This window comes from Rhinoderma darwinii, chromosome 7 (genome assembly GCF_050947455.1).
Source record: "Rhinoderma darwinii isolate aRhiDar2 chromosome 7, aRhiDar2.hap1, whole genome shotgun sequence".
NCBI classification, from domain to species: Eukaryota; Metazoa; Chordata; class Amphibia; order Anura; family Rhinodermatidae; genus Rhinoderma; species Rhinoderma darwinii.
This window is the reverse complement of record NC_134693.1, coordinates 75217559-75237014: the sequence shown is the minus strand read 5'-3', so window position 1 is coordinate 75237014 and position 19456 is coordinate 75217559. Positions and strand designations below refer to the sequence as shown.

Sequence of the window (19456 nt, the reverse complement as noted above, 5' to 3'; positions counted from 1 at the left end):
GTCGCGGATCTGGTGTGGTTATCGTCTAGGAACTTGCGTCTTAAGGTCCCGTCCAAGAAGTTTGCTCCCCGGTTTATTGGGCCGTATAAGGTCATTGAAGTCCTCAATCCTGTCTCCTTCCGGCTGGAGTTACCCCCATCTTTTCGTATACACGACGTGTTTCATGCCTCCCTCCTTAAACGCTGCTCCCCGTACTTGGCTCCCTCGAGGAAACCTCCTGTTCCCGTTCTTACCCCAGAGGGGGTGGAATTCGAGGTAGCCAAGATTGTGGACAGCAAGATGGTCCAAGGCTCCCTTCAGTACCTGGTCCATTGGAGAGGATACGGGCCTGAGGAGAGGACTTGGGTACCCGCCCGGGATGTTCACGCTGGGGTATTGGTCAGGAAGTTCCACCTTCTTTTTCCCAATAAACCAGGTCCACTTAGAAAGGGTCCGGTGGCCCCTCATAAAAGGGGGGGTACTGTAAAGGATCTGCCAGGCACAGCTTCGGGGTTAACGCCCATAGGTAATCAGTCATCACCTGGGTCTATGTCTCTGAGACTGACTCCAGCTTCCACCACTCAGGCTGGCAGGCTGGGAGAGCCTATCGCAGCCTGGCCAGACTCAGCTAGCTCCCGCCCTCTGTCTATTTATACCTGCCTTTCCTGTTCCTCCTTGCTTGTGATTCTTTCCGTGTGGTTTCCTGGCCCAGCTACAGCTCCTACTATTTGATCCTGCTCCATACTGACCCTGGCTTACTGACTACTCTCCTGCTCTGCGTTTGGTACCTCGTGCTCTCCTGGTTTGACTTGGCTCGTTCACCACTCTGGTTGCTCACGGTGTTGCCGTGGGCAACTGCCCCTTTCCCTTTGCTTTGTATTCCCTTGTATGTTTGTCTCGTGCACTTGCTGAGCGTGGGGACCGACGCCCAGTTGTACCCCGTCGCCTAGGGCGGGTCGTTGCAAGTAGGCAGGGACAGAGTGGCGGGTAGATTAGGGCTCACTTGTTCGTTTATCTACCCCCGTCGTTACACTTTGCTTTTTTATCCTGTGAAACACCAAAAGGGTTAAGAAACTTTCTAAATGCTGTTCCGAATACTTTGAGGGGTGCAGTTTTTAAAAGGGGAGTTTTATAGGGCCCTCAAAGTCACTTCAGAACCGAACTGGTCCCTGAAAAAATAGCTTTTTGAAATTTTCCTGAAATTGTGAGAAATTCCTGCTAAAGTTCTAAGCCTTATAATGTCCTGAAAAAATAAAAGACTGTTCAAAAAACAATGCCAACATAAATTAGACATATGGGAAATGTTAACTAGTAAATATTTTGTGTGGTATTAGATACATTTAAATTTAGAAAAATGCAAATTGTTGCAAATTTTCTCTATATTTTTGTATTTTTTTTACAAATAAACACTGAATGGATCGACCAAATTTTACCACTAACTTAACCCCTTCAGGACCAAGCTCATTTTGGCCTTCAGGACCAGACCCATTTTTTCAAATCTGACATATTTCACTTTATGTGGTAATAACTCCGGAATGCTTTTACCTATCAAAGCGATTCTGAGATTGTTTTCTCGTGACACATTGGACTTTATGATAGTGGAAAAATGTGGTCGTTAAATTCAATACTTACCAGTGAAAAACACCAAAATTTTGTGAAAAATTGCAAAAATTAACATTTTTCTAAATGTAAATGTATCTGCTTGTAAGACAGGCAGTTATACCACTCAAAATTGTTGCTAATTAACATCCCCCATATGTCTACTTTAGATTGGCATCGTTTTTTGAACGTCCTTTTATTTTTCTATGACGTCACAAGGCTTAGAACTTTAGCAGCAATTTCTCACATTTTCAAGAAAATTTCAAAAGGCTATTTTTACAGGGGCCAGTTCAGTCGTGAAGCGGCTTTTAGGGCCTTATATATTAGAAACCCCCAAAAAGTCACCCCATTTTAAAAACTTCACCTCTTAAAGTATTCAAAACAGCATTTAGAAAGTTTCTTAACCCTTTAAACGTTTCACAGGAATTAAAGCAACGTAGAGGTGAAATTTTCAAATTTCATTTTTTTTTGCAGAAATTCATTTTTAATCTATTTTTTTTGTAACACAGTCGTTTTTACCCAAGAAATGCAACTCAATATTTATTGCCAAGATTCTGCAGTTTTTAGAAATATCCCACATGTGGCCCTAGTGCGGTAATGGACTGAAGCACCGGCCTCGGAAGCAAAGGAGCACCTTGTGGATTTTGGGCCTCCTTTTTATTAGAAAATATTTAAGGCACCATGTCAGGTTTCAAGGGCTCTTTCGGTGCCAAAACAGTGGAAATCCACCAAAAATGACCCCATTTGGGAAACTACACCCCTTGAGGAAATTATCTAGGGGTATAGTGAGCATTTTCACCCCGCAGCTTTTTGCAGAAATTATTGGAAGTAGGCCGAGAAAATGAAAATCGTCATTCTTTCAAAGATAATGTAGGTTTAGCTAATTTTTTCTAATTTCCACGAGGACTAAAGGAGAAAAAGCACCACAACATTTGTAAAGCAATTTCTCCCGAGTAAAACAATACCCCACATGTGGTTATAAACGGATGTTTGGGCACACGGCGGAGCTTAGAAGGGAAAGAGCGCTATTTGGCTTTTGGATCTCAAATTTAGCAGGAATGGTTTGCGGAGGCCATGTCGCATTTGCAAAGCCCCTGACGGACCAAAACAGTGAAAACGCCAAAAAAGTTACTCCATTGAGAAAACTACACCCCTTGAGGAATCCATGTAGGGGTGTAGTGAGCATTTTGCCCCCACAGGTGTTTCATAGATTTTATTAGAATTGGGCAGTGAAAATAAAAAAAATCCTTTTTCTTCAATAAGACGTAGCTTTAGCTCCAAATTTTTAATTTTATCAACAAATAAAGGAAAAAAAGAACCCCAACATTTGTAAAGCAACTTCTCTGGAGTACGGCAATACCCCACATCTGGTCATAAAATGCTGTTTGGGCACACGGCAGGGCTCAGAAGGGAAGGAGCGCCATTTGCTTTTGGTGTACAGATTTTGCTGCATTTGGTTTCTGGTCGCTATGTTGCATTTGCAAAGTCCCTGTGGGACCAAAACAGTGGATCCCCCCAGAAGTGACCCCATTTTGGAAACAACACCCTCAAGGTATTCACCTAGGGATGTAGTGAGCATGTTAACCCCACAGGTGTTTTGCAGAAATTCGTGTGCACACGATGTGGGAGAATGAAAATGGGAATTTTTCCTTAGATACGCCAATATGTGGTGCCCGTCTTGTGCCACCATAACAAGACAGCTCTCAATTATTATGCGGTGTTTCCCTGTTTTAGAATCACCCTACATGTGGCCCTAATCTTTTGCCTGGACATTCGACAGGGCTCAGGAGTGAAAGAGTATCGTGTAAAATTGAGGCCTAATTTGGCGACATATAAAGTATTGGTTCACAATTGCAGAGGCTTTGATGTGAAATAATAAAAGAAACCCCTGAGAAGTGACCCTATTTTGGAAACTGCACCCCTCAAGGCATTTATTAAGAGGTGTAGTGAGCATTTTCACCCCACGTGTCTTTTCCATAAATGATTGCACTGCGGAAGGTACAAATTTAAATTTTTCCCTAGATATGCCAATTCAGTGTCAAATATGTCGTGCCCAGCTTGTGCCACTTTTTTTTTATAAACAGCGTTCACCGTACGTTATAAACTACATGTTACCTTTATTCTGCGGGTCAGTACGATTTAGGCGATACCAAATTTATAGAACTTTTTTATAACTTTTTGCACAATAAAATTACTTTTGGAAAGAGAATGTATTTTTTCTGTCGCGATGTTGTGAGAGCCATAACTTTTAAATTTTTTCGTCGATGGAGCTCTGTGAGGGTTTGTTTTTTGTGAGACGAGGTATAGATTTTTTAGGTACCATTTTTGGATACATGCGACTTTTTGATCACTTTTTATTAAAATTTTTGGAAGACAGTGACCAAAAAAACAGTAATTATGGCAGTGTTTTTTATTTTATTTTTTACGGCGTTCACTGCGCTGGATAAATAACATCATATTTTTATAGTTCAGGTCGTTACGGTCGCTGCGATACCAAATATGTATGGCTTTATTATTTTTTTCAATAATAAATGACTTGATAAGTGAAAAAGGGCGATTGTGTTTTGTGTTATTATTTGAAACTTTTATTGTATGTTTTACAACTTTTATTTTTACTTTTTTTACACTTTTCTTTAGTCCCACTAGGGGACTTGAATGTCCAACTGTTTGTTTGATGTTCTAATACATTGCACTACCTATGTAGTGCAATGTATTGGAACTGTCAGTTGTTCACTGACAGAAAGCCGATCAGGCTCCGCCTCTGGGCGGGGCCTAATCAGCTTACGTAATGGCAGACAGGAGTCCATTGTTAGGGATCCTGTTGCCATAGTAACAGTCGCCAGCCTTGCCATTGCATGGCAAGGCTGCCGATTTTCTTCAAACCTCTAGGATGCAGCAATCACAATGGATCGCTGCATCGAAGGGGTTAATGCCAGGAATCGGAGCTAGCTCCGGTTCCTGGCGATAGATCGGGGTGTCCGCTGTAACATACAGCGGACACCCACTGCTGATGACGCCGGCTCAGCTTCTGAGCCGGAAGCTGAGCCGGCACCATCTTGCCGATGGTACCGGAAGCCTCCTGGGCCCCGCCGACGACGGGGCATAGGAGGATTCCGTTACTGGCGGACCGGGAGGTAAGCATTAGCCCTCCGATCGCCTTTGCAGCCACCGGCAACCCAGCGATCACGTTGCTGGGGTGCCGGTGGCTATAAACTCCTCACATGCTGCGATCTCTATTGAACGCAGCATGTGAGGGGTTAATCGGTCGGATCGGAGGCTAGCTCTGGTCCTGCCCGATACCTCAGGGTGCCAGCTGTAACATACAGCTGTCACCCGGCGGTGATGTCGCTGGCTCAGCTCCTGAGCCAGCTTCATCTCCATGACGTACAGTAACGTGAAAATGCGGTAAGACACCAGTTTTCTTGACGTTACTGTACGTGATCCGGCGGGAAGGGGTTAAAGTACAATTTTTTACGAGAAAACAATCTCAGAATCGCTTGAAAAAACAAAAGCATTCCAAAGTTATTATCACATAAAGTGACATGTCAGATTAGAAAAAAAATGGCCTAGTCCATTAGGTGAAAACAGGCTGTGTCCTTAATTCTTCAGGATATTACAGTCGTATAATTGAGGACAGATAACCGAGGCCATCTTTTGCATTTTGTTTTTCTTTCCAGTTTCAACTGTATCTGAGTCCTCATTATCGCAGAAACAGTTGAATCCTATGATAGAGTAGGAGAACGCCATGCTCTACTATTCACTGTATAACGCCAGCCTCTCACGGCTCAGCAAAAACAGGCGCAATGACGTCACTTCAGGCAGCTTATTGGTCCACGGAGTCCTCAATGCCCACCCTATTTATTTCTTGTTTAGCCTAAATGCCCGTCCCAATGATATATACACGAATGATGGTTTGTTATATACAGGGATGACATATTACCTGTATATTACCTTCATCATTCCTGTATGTAACCCCCAGCATCCCTATATATTAGCCCCATCATCCCTGTATATAACCCCCATCATTCCTGTATATAACCTCTATCATCCCTGTATATTATACTGTATGGGGGGCAGCTATGGGGGCATTATACTGTGTGAGGGGCAGTGTCAGGGGGTATATTATATACAATAGTATACAGAAGGCTCAGGGGATCTATAGTAATTAAATGGCGTGGCATGCAAATAGGGGTGTGTGACATACAAAAGGGGTGTGGCCTAAAATAATTTATTAATCGTAATCGAGCTTACATGTTCAATTAATAGTGATTTTGATTTAGGTCATAATCGCCTGGCCCTAGGGTTAATTTATAACTATATTTAAGTACTTACAACACCGACCAAGCCAGCCCAGATAAATATAATCATTTTTTATCTTCTCACTCTGAATTAGTAGGAATACCTAAGAGGGAAGTGATCAAGAATAAAATGAACAATACACAGAGAATTCGTATTTCACTTTGCACATGAGGCTAAGTTCACACTAGCGTTAGTATACGTTTACCTTTCCTCCGTCAGAGGAAGAGAGGATCGAAAGATTAAACGGAAAGCAACGGTTCCGTTAGAATTACCATTGATTACCATTACTTTCCGCTTGCCTCCATTCGCTAGGTCTCCGTTTTTATGACGGAAGCAAAAGTGCTGTCTGCAGAACTTGAAAAAAACAAAAAACGTAGTAAACGGAGACAAATGGAAAAGAACTGGAACAACAGTATTACCATTGAAATCAATGGTAATTCTAAGGCTTCTTTCGCACTAGCGTTAGTATACATTTACGTCTCTTCCATTAGAGGAAGAGAGGATCGAAAGATTAAACAGAAAGTAACGGTTCCGTTAGAATTACCATTGATTTCAATGGTAATTCTTTTGTTTCAGTTGCATTCCATTTGTCTCCGTTCACTAGGTTTTCGTTTTTTCACGGAAACAAAAAGTTATGCAGACTGCAATTTTGCTTCCGTCAAAAAAACGGAAACCGAGCGAACGGAGACAAACGGAAGGCAACTGATACAAAAGAATTACCATTGAAATCAAAAGTAATTCTATCAGAACCGTTGCTTTCCATTTAATGTTTCAATCCTCTCTTCCTCACATGGAAGAGACATAAACGTATACTAACACTAGTGTGAACTTAGCCTTATGGAACCATTGCTTTCCGTTTCATCCTTCGATCCTCTCTTCCTTTGACAGAAGAGGGGTAAACGTATACTAATTGTAGTGTGAAAGAAACCTTATGTAAATCTCTTTTCATATAAACAAATAGTATAGTAAACAGATAACACCGATGTAATAATGCACACGACCGTGTTCGGTCCGTGATATACGGTCCGCATGTCCCGGACCGAACACGGTGTAGTGAGCCGGGCTCCTAGCATCATACTTATCTATGACGCTAGGTGTCACTGCCGCTGCGGGACAACTGTCTCGTACTGTAATCATGTTTTCCATACGGGACAGTAGTTCCGTGGACAGGCAGTGACAGCTAGTGTCATAGATAAGTATTATGCTAGGAGCCCGGCTCTTTGCACTGTGTTCGGTCCGGGACATGCGGCCGACAAGCGGACCGTATATCACGGACCAAACACAGTCGTGTGCATGGAGCCTTATTTACTCTATGCTCAGCATGTTTTAGGCCTCATGCACACGACCGTAGCCAGGTCGGCCGGGGGTGGAGTGTCACCCGTGAGCCGCACCCACATCGAGGGCCGTGCACATGGCCGCGTCCATTATTTCCTATGAGCCTACACGGCCATAATAACACGTCCGTTCTTTCTGCGGTCCAGGATCCTGGGCAATGCACGGACCGTGGAAACCACGGTCGTGTGCATGGGCCCATAGAAATGAATGGGGCCGCAATTCTCCCGTGGATTTTCGGGGGAATTGCGGCCGCAAAAGCACGTTCGTGTGCATGGGGCCTAAGCCCTATTAAGGTAAATTTTTATTCTTTAGAGACACAAAAAGGCCTATAGCTCCTTCAAATATTTTCATGCCAAACTTTATGAAATTTCAAGTCATTATGAACTCACCTCCTCAGCTTCCTTGTAATTTCCAGCTGCAGCCTTGGCTTGAGCGTAGTTAAAATTAAAGGTATCATCATTGTAGAAGTAACTCTGAATTTAAAGATAAAACAATAAACTGGATTTTTTTTGTTTTTACTATCGAGGAATACCTTTTAATGACCATTTAAACAATTAACGTCACTTAAAAAAGCAATCTAAATTTGGAAAAGAATTTATAGAATACATATGCCTTATGTCTGTTTTGGATGTATGAGATTAGCAAACATTTTGTCAATTGCGCAAAGAAAAATTTTCACTTTGCATCATCCGCTGAGCATTCATTTCCAATAAATTTTAAAAAAAACCTGTGGAGTCAAAAAAATGCCTTGAGAGGTGCAGTTTCCAAAATAGAGGTCACTACTTGGGGGTTTGTTTTACTATTTAACCCCAGAGCCCTGCAATTGTGGGCCAATGCTGCGAAAATCACCAAAATAGGCCTTAAATGCGCATTGTGCTTTTTCACTCCTGAGCCCTGCCATATGGCCATGCAAATGATAAATGCCTTGAGGGGTGTAGTTTCCAAAATGGGGTCACTTTTCTGGAGTTTCTACTGTACTCTGGTACCTCAGGGGCTCTGCAAACGCGACATGGCGCCCATACACCAATCCAGCAAAATCTGCGCTCTAAAAGCCAAATGGCGCTCCTTCTATTTTGAGCTGTGCCATGTGCCAAACAGCAGTTTAGGGACACACATGGGATATTGCCATACTCAGGAGAAATTGAGTAACAAATTGTGTGGTGATTTTTCTCCTATTACCCCTCGTGAAAATAAAAAATTGGGAGCTAAATCTACATACTTTTGAAAAAAAAAATATTTTTCATTTTCACTGCCTAATTCTATTTTTTTTTTTGTAATTTTAAAAGTTTTATTGAAATAAAGAACATACAAAATATCAGTTAGATAATAGTAAAAACAAAAATAACAATGTACATGTATACTGTGAACAACACATAGCAGATGGAACACGTTTCATATATAAAGAAAAAGCGCACAGTATTATGACAGAAAATCTGTCTTATCATCAATAGTAAAAGGTAAATTAACCAAAAGTGGTACAATTCAAGATTCACTGCCTAATTCTAATAAAATTTATGAAACACCGGTGGGGTCAAAATAATCACTACACCCCTAGATGAATGCCCTGAGAGGTGCAGTTTCCAAAATAGAGTCACTTCTCAGGGGTTTCTACTGTACTAGTACCTCAGGGGCTCTGCAAAAGCGGCATGGGGCCTAAAAACCAATCAAGCAAAGTCTGCATGCCAAGTAGTGCTCCTGCCATTCTAAGCCCTGCCTTGTGTCCAAATGTGTGTTTATGACCACACATGAGGATTTTGCCGTACTCGGGAGAAATTTCTTTACCAATGTTGGGGTGCTTTTTCTCCTTTATTCCTTGTAAAAATTTGAAAATTCTATGTTTTTTCAGAGAAAAAGTAGATTTTCATCCTCACAGACTAAATCCAATAAATTCAGCAAAAAACCTGTGGGGTCAAAATTCTAACTGTAGCCCTAAAAAATTCCTTGAGGGATGTAGTTTTCAAAATGGGGTCCCTTTTGGGGGGTTTTCACTGTTTTGGTCCCTACAGTGCTTTTCAAATGCAACATGGCACTGAAAACCATTCCAGCAAAATCTGTGCTCCAAAATCCAAATGGCGCTCCTTCCCTTCTGAGCCCTGCTGTCGGTCTAAACAGCAGTTTATTACCACAAATGGGGTATCACCATAATCTGGAGAAATTCTTTTACAAATGTTGGGGTGCTTTTTCTCCTTTATTCCTTGTAAAAATTAAAAAATTCTATATTTTTCAGAAAAAAAAATTGCATTTTTACAGACTAATTCAAATAAATTTAGCAAAAAAACGGTGGGGTCAAATTGCTAACTATAGCCCTAGATACATTCCTTGAGGGGTGTCGTTTCCAAAATGGGGTCACTTTTGGGGGGTTTCCACTGTTTAGGCACCACAAGACCTCTTCAAACATGACATGGTGCCTAAAATATATTCTAAAAAAAAAGGGAGGCCCCAAAATCCTCTAGGTGCTCCTTTGCTTCTGAGGCCTGTGCTTCAGTCCATTAGCACACTAGGGCCACATATGGGATATTTCTAAAAACTGCAGAATCTAGGTACTAAATATTGAGTTGCATTTCTCTGGTAAAACTTTCTGTGTTACAGAAAAAAATGTATTACAAATGAATTTCAGTAAAAAAAATGCTTTAATTCCTATGAAACGCCTGAAGGGTTAAAACACTTTCTGAATTTCTGAATGCTGTTTTGTATACTTTGAGGGGTGCAGTTTTTAAAATGGGGTGTTTTTTAAGGTTATCAACTATATTGGCCCCTCAAAGCCACTTCAGAACTGAACTGGTCCCTGAAAAAAAAAAGCCTTTTCATATTTTCTTGAAAATATGAGAAATTGCTGCTAAAGTTCTAAGTCTTGTACCATCCTAGAAAAATAAAAGTTCAAAAAAAACGATGCAAACATAAAGTAGACATATGGGAAATGTTAGGTAGTAACTATTTTGTGTGGTATTACTATCTGTTTTACAAGGAGATACGTTTAAATTTAGAAAAATGCTAATTTTTGCAAATTTTCTCTAAATTTTGGCATTATTCACAAATAAATACTGAATTTATCGACCAAATGTTTTAACATAAAGTACAGTATGTCACGAGAAAACAATCTTGGAATTGTTTGGCTAGGTAAAAGCATTCCAAAGTTATTACCACATAAAGTGACACGTCAGATTTGAAAAAATGGGGCTGGTCCTGAAGGCCAAAATGAGCTTGGTCCTGAAAGGGTTAAGGAAGGATCAACTTTGTTTTTACCTGAGGATTCACAGAAAAACAAGGAACAAAAGCATAGTTTGAAGGAAGGGTGGCACAAAAAATAATCAAACTTTGGTGGAACCACGCATCTTTAGAAAACTATGAGTAGAAAAATATTACCCAGAGGTCTGCATATTCAAATATACCCCAGTGTGGGGGTTGAAAACAAATTGATTAAACAAAAATGGATAGACTCTGTCACTACGTGCTCCCGTACCCTTATTCAGCTGATTATTGAGGCTAATGCGCTAGATATCGGTGTGGTCGAGATGAAAATTGACCAATTACAGAAACAGTTAGATAAAGAGTGAAAATAAATTACAAATATTCCACCAAGAACTAGAAAAAGTGTTTTCTTTTGAGAAAAAGAAATGAGTGAAGTCAAAACTAAAAAACTTCAACGAGATATCAGGGACTATGAGCAGAACAGGGTGTTTAAGTGGCAAAAACGGTCCAACAATCCCAGACAAAGGACAACATCAATCTCTTTGGCATCATCAGTAGCTGAAAGTAATAGCTCCAACAACTCTCTGTCATATAGAATGCGTAAAAATCGGTCAGGACGTCACAAGTCCAAAAAATAAATGCACAGGAAAACTTAAAAATGCAGATCGACTAATGAAGGACAGCAAACTTAGGAAGGGGGATGGACCACAGGTAATTAATTTATATCAATATACACTGACAACAGCACAAACCAATCTATTATCAAAGGCGCGTTTCGCGTATCGCTTCTTCGGGGGAAGAAGCGATATGCGAAATGCGCGTTGGGACATCACTTTACCTACTGGGTCATACCACTACACCACTGATTATGGGTAAGCATTTGACTATGATTGTTTCAAGCTGTAGTCAAAACTAGGACACTCCTTATGTTTTTTTGACAGGAACTAGGATTACTTACATCTTACTTCCACTTTCTTTCTTTTTTACTTTTCTGTCCTAACCTATGTCTACTCACATGAGTATGTTTTTAAGAGTGATCCCATTAATAGCATACATTACTTGTATTGAACTTTCATTTATGTCATGCATTGCCTGTACCCAATTTTTATCAAAATATACTTCCATTGATGATGATCTAGTTATACAGTGTATTTTAGATTCTCATGTGTTGTTCAATAAAGATTTTGTACTTCTTTAAACATTTTGATACTTTGGACTCTTTTTTTCTCTTGTTTATATGATATTGCTTGGAGTCCGTATCTTCGCAAAATTCTAGGTGGTTGAGATTTTTGTATCCCACCTTATACTGTTGTGTCCTGTGAGACTTCTCTTGTTTAATTATACCTTAAACCTATAGTTGCTGAATTACCTTCTTTCGTTAAAGACACGACCGCTGTTCTGAATCGTATGGAACGCATGAATCTAGATTCTTACATCACTATGGTGACAACTGACGTTGAATCGCTGTATACGTCAATACGGCACACAGATGGCCTTCAGGCAGTGTCCCAAGCATTAAGATCTACCAATCTGGCGGAGGACCTATGTAAGGTATGTCTTACTCTTTTAGAGTTTATTCTAACACATAATTTTTTCATTTTGAAAGATCGGTATTTTCTGCAAATACAGGGCACTGCCATGGGGGCCTCCTTTGCGCTGTCATATGAGAAAATTTTTCTAGGAGCCTGGGAGAGGGAAATTTTCATCACAGACCCTATTACTGGAATTGAGAAAGTCCACAACTGGATTAGATACATTGATGATGTGCTGTTCATTTGGGAGGGGCCAAGTGATGAGTTGGAGACTCTAATGAAGAAACTCAACAACAATGACATTAATGTCAAATTGACATATAAATGTGGAAGAGATTCAGATTAATGATTTAGGAGATCTTGAGACAGACGTCTTTAGAAAAGCAAAATCAGTAAATTCACTTTTACATGCAAAATCGGCACATCCTCTATCTACAATAAGAGGAATTCCAATAGGACAATTCCTACACATGAAGCAAATATGCTCTACAGCTAAAAAAATTGAAGACAAAGCACAAGATCTTAAGACCAGGTTCCAGGAGAGAGGCTTCTCAAATAGAAGCATCAAAATGGGATACAACAGAGCGCCGTCTAAAACTAGACAAAACCTCCTCTGTCCCAATATAAAATTTAAGACAGACCATGAGCCAGTTAGGATGATTACCACTTACCACTCAATGGCGAAATATGCTGGACATTTTTTAAAAGACATTGGCGAGTTTTACTTGCCGATTCAGCTTTTAAAGACTGCTTATCCACCTACCCCCAAGTGACAGCAAGAAGGGCTAAAATTTGAAAGATCAGACATACATACATACACTTTTTTCAAAGAATATAAGCAGCATATATTCACTGTATTCACTGTCATATCTACCTCCATTCTCTCAGCCGCTCGGGTCGCGATATAGCGATCACCAGTGCGCATGTTCAGAAGCTTCCTCCACCAGCGTCATGCTGTTCCTCCACATATAGATGGGTGTGGAGAGACTGCCCCCTCACTTCTGAAGTGTACCCAGCTGGATGGGGCCTCCCTCCTCGCGCATTGGTCGGTGGGATTGCGTCCGTTAATTCCATCATGGTGGGACGATCTGAGCTTGCGCCGCCAGTTTGGTCACGTACACGTGTCCGGGGAACACGAGCTAGTGAAGGGATTTCGATATCACATGATATACATCACATTGCAGGCCCGATCAGCTGACCATACGAGGCGTGGATAATTTTTGATTCACAGCTACAGCTGCTGATGATTGCTCTGTGACGTATCTACATCACATGTAAGCCTAGATACAATTTGATTGGTTTAGATTTCCCATATGAGCTGTCTCCCTCTCCACTGTTAATTACGCCTCCTGAGGAGAACTTTAGTAAAACGTGAGTCGAGGCGGTTACATTCCCAAAATACCTTCCCTGGTAAGCCACCACTTTACTGCTTGTCCTTTTTTTAAATTCTTTATTTTTCAAAATCCTGGTCACACCTTATTATATTCACTTGCCGATTATGGTTATAGTAACCTAACCTGTATATATAAATCTAGGCATAATAGCACCTACTATGCTCTTATCATATTGTTTCACTTGGTCTTTGATTTTGTAAACCTCTAGGCCTGTATTATAGCTTAGTCTATTATACTTGCGCAACATTGCACTTACTTATAACTAGTTTTATCCAGACACACAGAGGCATTCTGTCTGTTGATTAATACAATTGTGGCTACCTACATTCACTTTTTCAATGTTACACATTCATTAGGATCATATATCCAATAAAGTTGTTACTGTATTGATGTTGCATAATCTGAGTGTTAACTGGTTCAGAGTTGTATCCATATTCTTTTTCTATTCTGAATTTTAAATTTATCTAATAAAATGTATATTTTAAATTCATAATATTCTGCTTATGGTGCATTTGTGGGTTTTATGAGTTCTATTTTTATTTAGTTGGTTTAAATATATGCATGAAGTTGTTCTAAACCACTTTCAAATATTTTGGGACCATTGTCTAAGTTGATCCTTGATGGATCAGGTTTCTAGATATGAGTCATCAATGCTTGGTTTTAATGGTTACATAGTACGGTTGAAAAAAAAAGACATGTCCATCAAGTTCAACCAAGGGATGAGAAAAGGGAATGGAAAAATGTCCACACATTGACATAGGAGATTATATGTTTTTGTTCTAGGAAATTATCTAATCCTTTTTTAAAGCCATCTACTGTCCCTGCTTTGACCTCCTACGGTAGACTATTGCAGATTCACAGTAAAGAAGGCTTGTCGTCTCTGCAGGTTGAACCTTTTTTTTCTCCAGACGGTGGGAGTGCCCTCTTGTTTATTAAGCGGGTTTTACATGGAACAGGATTTCACCATATTTTCTGTATGTGCCGTTCATATATTTATATAAGTTAATCATGTCCCCCCTTAGTCATCTTTCTTCAAGGATAAATAGGTTTAATTCTTTTAATCTTTCCTCATAACATAGATCAGGGCTCTCAAGCACGCGGCCCCCGGGACACAGAGCCGCTAGTATAGGCTCTGCTCCGAGACTCTGGAATTCCCTGACATCACTGTCCACATATGAACAGCGATGTCTGGGGCTTCCCCAGAGCCGGAGTCCCGTGCAGAGCACTAGTACAGGCTCTGCTCCGGGACTCTCGGGAATTCACTGACATCGCTGTCCATATATGGATAGTGTGTCAGGGTCTTCCCCACAGTGGAGTCCCGAGCAGAGCGCTAGTATAGGCTCTGCTCCGGGATTCTGTGGAACTCCCTGACATCGGTGTCCATGTTTGGACACACGATTTCTGGGGCTTCCCCAGAGACGGAGTCCCGTGCAGAGCGCTAGTATAGGCTCTGCTCCGGGACTCTGTGGAATTGCCTGACATCACGGTCCATACATGGACAGTGTGTCAGGGTCTTCCCCAGAGCGGAGACCCGGGCAGAACGCTAGTATCGGCTCTGCTCCGGGACTGTGTGGAATTCCCTGATATCGGTGTCCATGTTTGGACACACGATGTCTGGGGCTTCCCCAGAGCTGGAGTCCCGGGCAGAGCACTAGTATAGGCTCTGCCCTGGGACTCTAGGGAAGCCTCTGACATCGCTGTCCATACATCGACAATGATGTCAGGGGCTTCCCCAGAGCAGGAGTCCCAGTGATGTCAGGAGCACAGCTGGAGTCCCAGGAAGAGAATACTAGCGCTCTGCCCGGGACTCCAGCTCTGGGGTTGAACCTGACATCTCTGTCCATATATGGACAGTGATGTCAGGAGCAGAGCGGAATCCCAGGTAGAGTGCTAGAAGCGGCTCTGCTCTGGGACTCCAGCTCTGGGCAAGCCCCTGACATCACTGTGGCAGCATCTGCGGAGGGCACTGTGGCAGCATCTGCGGAGGGCACTGTGGCAGCATCTACGGAGGGCACTGTGGCAGCATCTACAGAGGGCACAGTGGCAGCATCTACAGAGGGCACAGTGGCAGCATCTACAGAGGGCACTGTGGCAGCATCTACAGAGGGCACTGTGGCAGCATCTACAGAGGGCACTGTGGCAGCATCTACAGAGGACACTGTGGCATCTACAGAGGACACTGTGGCAGCATCTACAGAGGGCAGTGTGGAATTATATAGGGGTGTGTTGCATCATCTACAGAGGGCACTGTGGCATCATCTACAGAGGGCACTGTGGCATTATCTAGGGGTGTGTTGCATTATCCACAGAGGGCACTGCGGCAGCATCCACAGAAGGCACTGCGGCAGCATCCACAGAGGGCACTGCGGCAGCATCCACAGAGGGCACTGCCGTAGTATCTACAGAGGGCAGTGTGGCATTATATAGGGATGTGTTGCGTCATCTACAGAGGGCACTGTGGCATCATCTACAGAGGGCACTGGGGCATTATCTAGGGGTGTGTTGCAGCATCCACAGAGGGCACTGCGGCAGCATCCACAGAGGGCACTGCAGCAGCATCCACAGAGGGCACTGCGGCAGCATCCACAGAGGGCACTGCGGCAGCATCCACAGAGGGCACTGCGGCAGCATCCACAGAGGGCACTGCGGAAGCATCCACAGGGGGCACTGCGGCAGCATCCACAGGGGGCACTGCGGCAGCATCCACAGAGGCCGTTCTCACACGGTCGTTTTCAGAACAATGATGTTCTATGGGTGTATTCAGACGGACGTTTTTTTTTAACGGCTCGTGAATAATGGCCATCGAAAAATAGGACATGTGCAATTTTTGGCCAGACGGCCCCCGTAGAAGTCAATGGATCCGTTTTTAACGACTGTCAATACATGTAACAACCGTTAAAAACGGATCTGTGAAATGGGGATTGGCAAGGGAACTACTAGTTCCCTTGCTGGCTATCGTTGACATTACTCACCGAGGCAGCATCATCTTCTTCAGGTGTGGACGCCTCCTTCGCAGATCCCGTTCAGACGAGAGACCACACCTGAAGAAGACGAGAGACGGCGCTGCATCAGTGAGTATGTAGGGCAGCCGGAAGTTAAAGAGGCTCTGTCACCACATTATAAGTGCCCTATATTGTACATGATGTGATCGGCGCTGTAATGTAGCAGTGTTTTTTTATTTAGAAAAACGATAATTTTTGACGGAGTTATGACCTATATTAGATTTATGCTAATGAGTTTCTCAATGGACAACTGGGCGTGTTTTACTTTTTGACCAAGTGGGCATTGTACAGAGGAGTGTATGACGCTGACCATACACTTCTCTCCATTCATTTACACTGCAGATAGTGATATAGCTATATCGCTATGTGCAGCCACATAAACACACTATAACGTTACTGCAGTGTCATGACAATGAATATACATTACCTCCAGCCAGGACGTGATGACTATTCAGAATCCTGACCACTTCTGTAGCGTTTCTGTGAGAATACAGCACAGCACAGCGAGATCTCGCTGTAAATTACAGTTTACAGCGTAATCTCGCGAGACTACGCCTGCATTGCTGTAACTCACAGAGAGGGGGTCAGGATTCTAAATACACATCACGTCCTGGCTGGAGGTAATGTATATTCATTGTCAGGACACTGCAGTAATGTTATAGTGTGTTTATGTGCCTGCACATAGCGATATAGACAGAAGTGTATGACGCTGATTGGCCAGCATCATACACTCCTCTGTACAACGCTCACTTGGTCAAAAAGTAAAAAACACGCCCAGTTGTCCATTGAGAAACTCATTAGCATAAAGCTAATATAGTTCATAACTCTGTCAAAAATTATCGTTTTTCTAAATAAAAAACCCTCCTGTAATCTACATTACAGCGCCGATCACATCATGTACAATATAGGCCACTTATAATGTGGTGACAGCCTCTTTAAATGTAGTGTATTGTTGCGCTCACTACAAGGGTAGTGCGGCGCCAGTACAGGGGGCATTGTACATAGTGGTCAACTGTAGTGAATTTTCTGCTTTATTAGAACTGAGCAATTTTCTAGCTCTGCATTATTAGAAAAAAACTGATCCAACAGAGCTTCACCTCTAGTCGGGTCCCCCACAAACTGGCCCATAAAATTTTCTAGCAACCGGTTGAAGAAATTTCTCCACTTCGCAGTTGAAGCCGAACTATGACACCAATTAATATCCCGGTAATCAAAATCTCCCATTATCACTACAGAACCCCCCTGTGCTGTCCCATTTGTTTATATAGCTGACCCTCCATCTCCTCAGTTAGGCCTTATTCACGTGGCCGTCACATGGTCGTTTTTAAAACAATAATGTTCTATGGGTGTATTCAGACGGCCGTTTTTTTAACGGCCCATGAATAATGGCCATGAAAAAATAGGACATGCCCACACTGCCAAAAGTACCAATACCTGATTTAATAACCACAGTATCACTGTGCTTGATTGGCCAGAAAACTCGCCTGACCTAAACCCCATAAAGAATCTATGGGGTATTGTCAAGAGGAAGATGAGACACCAGACCCAACAATGCAGACGAGCTGAAGGCCGATATCAAAGCAACCTGGGCTTCCATAACACCTCAGCAGTGTCACAGGCTGATCGCCTCCATGCCACGCCGCATTAATGCAGTAATTCTTGCAAAAGGAGTCCCGACCAAGTATTGATTGTATATACTGTACATGCTTTTCAGTAGGCCAACATTTCGGTATTAAAAATCATCTTTGAAATTGGGCTTATATAATCTCATTTTCTGAGACACTCACTAAATTTGGGGTTTTCATTAACTGTTAGCAATAATCATCTACATTAACCCCTTCAGGACACAGCCTGTTTTGGCCTTGTGGACGCAGGCGATTTTTTCAAATCTGACATGTGTCACTTTATGTGGTAATAGCTTGGGAATGCTTTTACCTATCCAAGCGATTCTGAGATTGTTTTCTCGTGACATATTGTACTTTACGTCTGTGAAAAAATTTGGCCAATAAATTTTGTATTTATTTGTGAAAAACACCAATATTTAGAGAAAATGTGCAAAAAATTGAATTTTTCTAAATTTGATTGTATCTGCTTGCAAAACAGATATTAATACCACACACAATAGCTACTAGTTAACATTCCCCATATGTCTACTTTATGTTGGCATAGTTTTTTTTAACATCCTTTTATTTTTCCTGGACGTTACAAGGCTTAGATCTTTAGCAGCAATTTCTCACATTTTCAAGAAATTTTCAAAACCTATTTTTTCATGGACCAGTTCAGTTCTGAAGTGGCTTTGAGGGCCTTATATATTGGAAACTCCCCATAATTCCCCCCATTTTAAAAACTTCACCCCTCAAAGTATTCAAAACAGCATTCAGAAAGTTTCTTAACCCTTTAGGCATTTCACAGGAATTAAAGCAATGTAGAGGTGTAATTTACAAATGTAATTTTTTTGCAGAAATTCATTTGTAATAGAAAAATTTCTGTAACACAGAAGGTTTTACCAGAGAAAAGCAACTCAATACTTATTGCCCAGATTCTGCAGTATTTAGAAATATCCAACATGTGGCTCTAGTGTCCTAATGGACTGAAACACCGGCCTCAGAACCAAAGGAGCACCTAGTGGATTTTGAAGCCTCCTTTTTATTACAATATATTTTAGGCTCCATGTCTGGTTTGAAGAGGTCTTGTGGTACCTAAACAGTGGAAACCCCCAAAAAGTGACCCCATTTTGGAAACTACACCCCTCAAGGAATTTATCTAGTTGTATAGTGAGCATTTTAACCCCACAGGTTTTTTGCTGAACTTATTGGCGTTAGTCTGTGAAAATGAAAATCTACATTTCTTCTGAAGAAACATAGACATTTTTAATTTTTGCAAGGAATAAAGGAGAAAAAGCACCCCAACATTTGTAAAGAAATTTATCCTGATTACGGCAATACCTCATATGTGGTCATAAACTTATATCTGAACACATTACAGCCCTCAGAAGGGAAGGAGCGCCATTTGGGTTTTGGAGCTCAAATTTTGCTATAATGGTTTTAGGTGCAATGTCCCATTTGCAACGCCCTGGAGGGACCAAAACAGCAGAAACCCCCCAAAAGTGACCCCATTCACAATCAGA

At 41.8% G+C, this 19456-nt stretch overlaps 1 protein-coding gene across 2 annotated transcripts in view; it reads right to left on the bottom strand.

The window, feature by feature from the left end:
- Positions 1 to 19456, bottom strand: part of IFT56 (intraflagellar transport 56) — a 195363-nt gene that overhangs the window by 20336 nt on the left and 155571 nt on the right. For both annotated transcript variants that reach the window (XM_075832289.1, XM_075832288.1), the window contains 2 exons: positions 7602 to 7685; positions 5911 to 5980 (listed from right to left, as the gene is read on the bottom strand). In XM_075832289.1, the coding sequence (XP_075688404.1) occupies positions 5911 to 5980; positions 7602 to 7685 (154 nt within the window). The remainder of the gene's footprint in view (positions 1 to 5910; positions 5981 to 7601; positions 7686 to 19456) is intronic.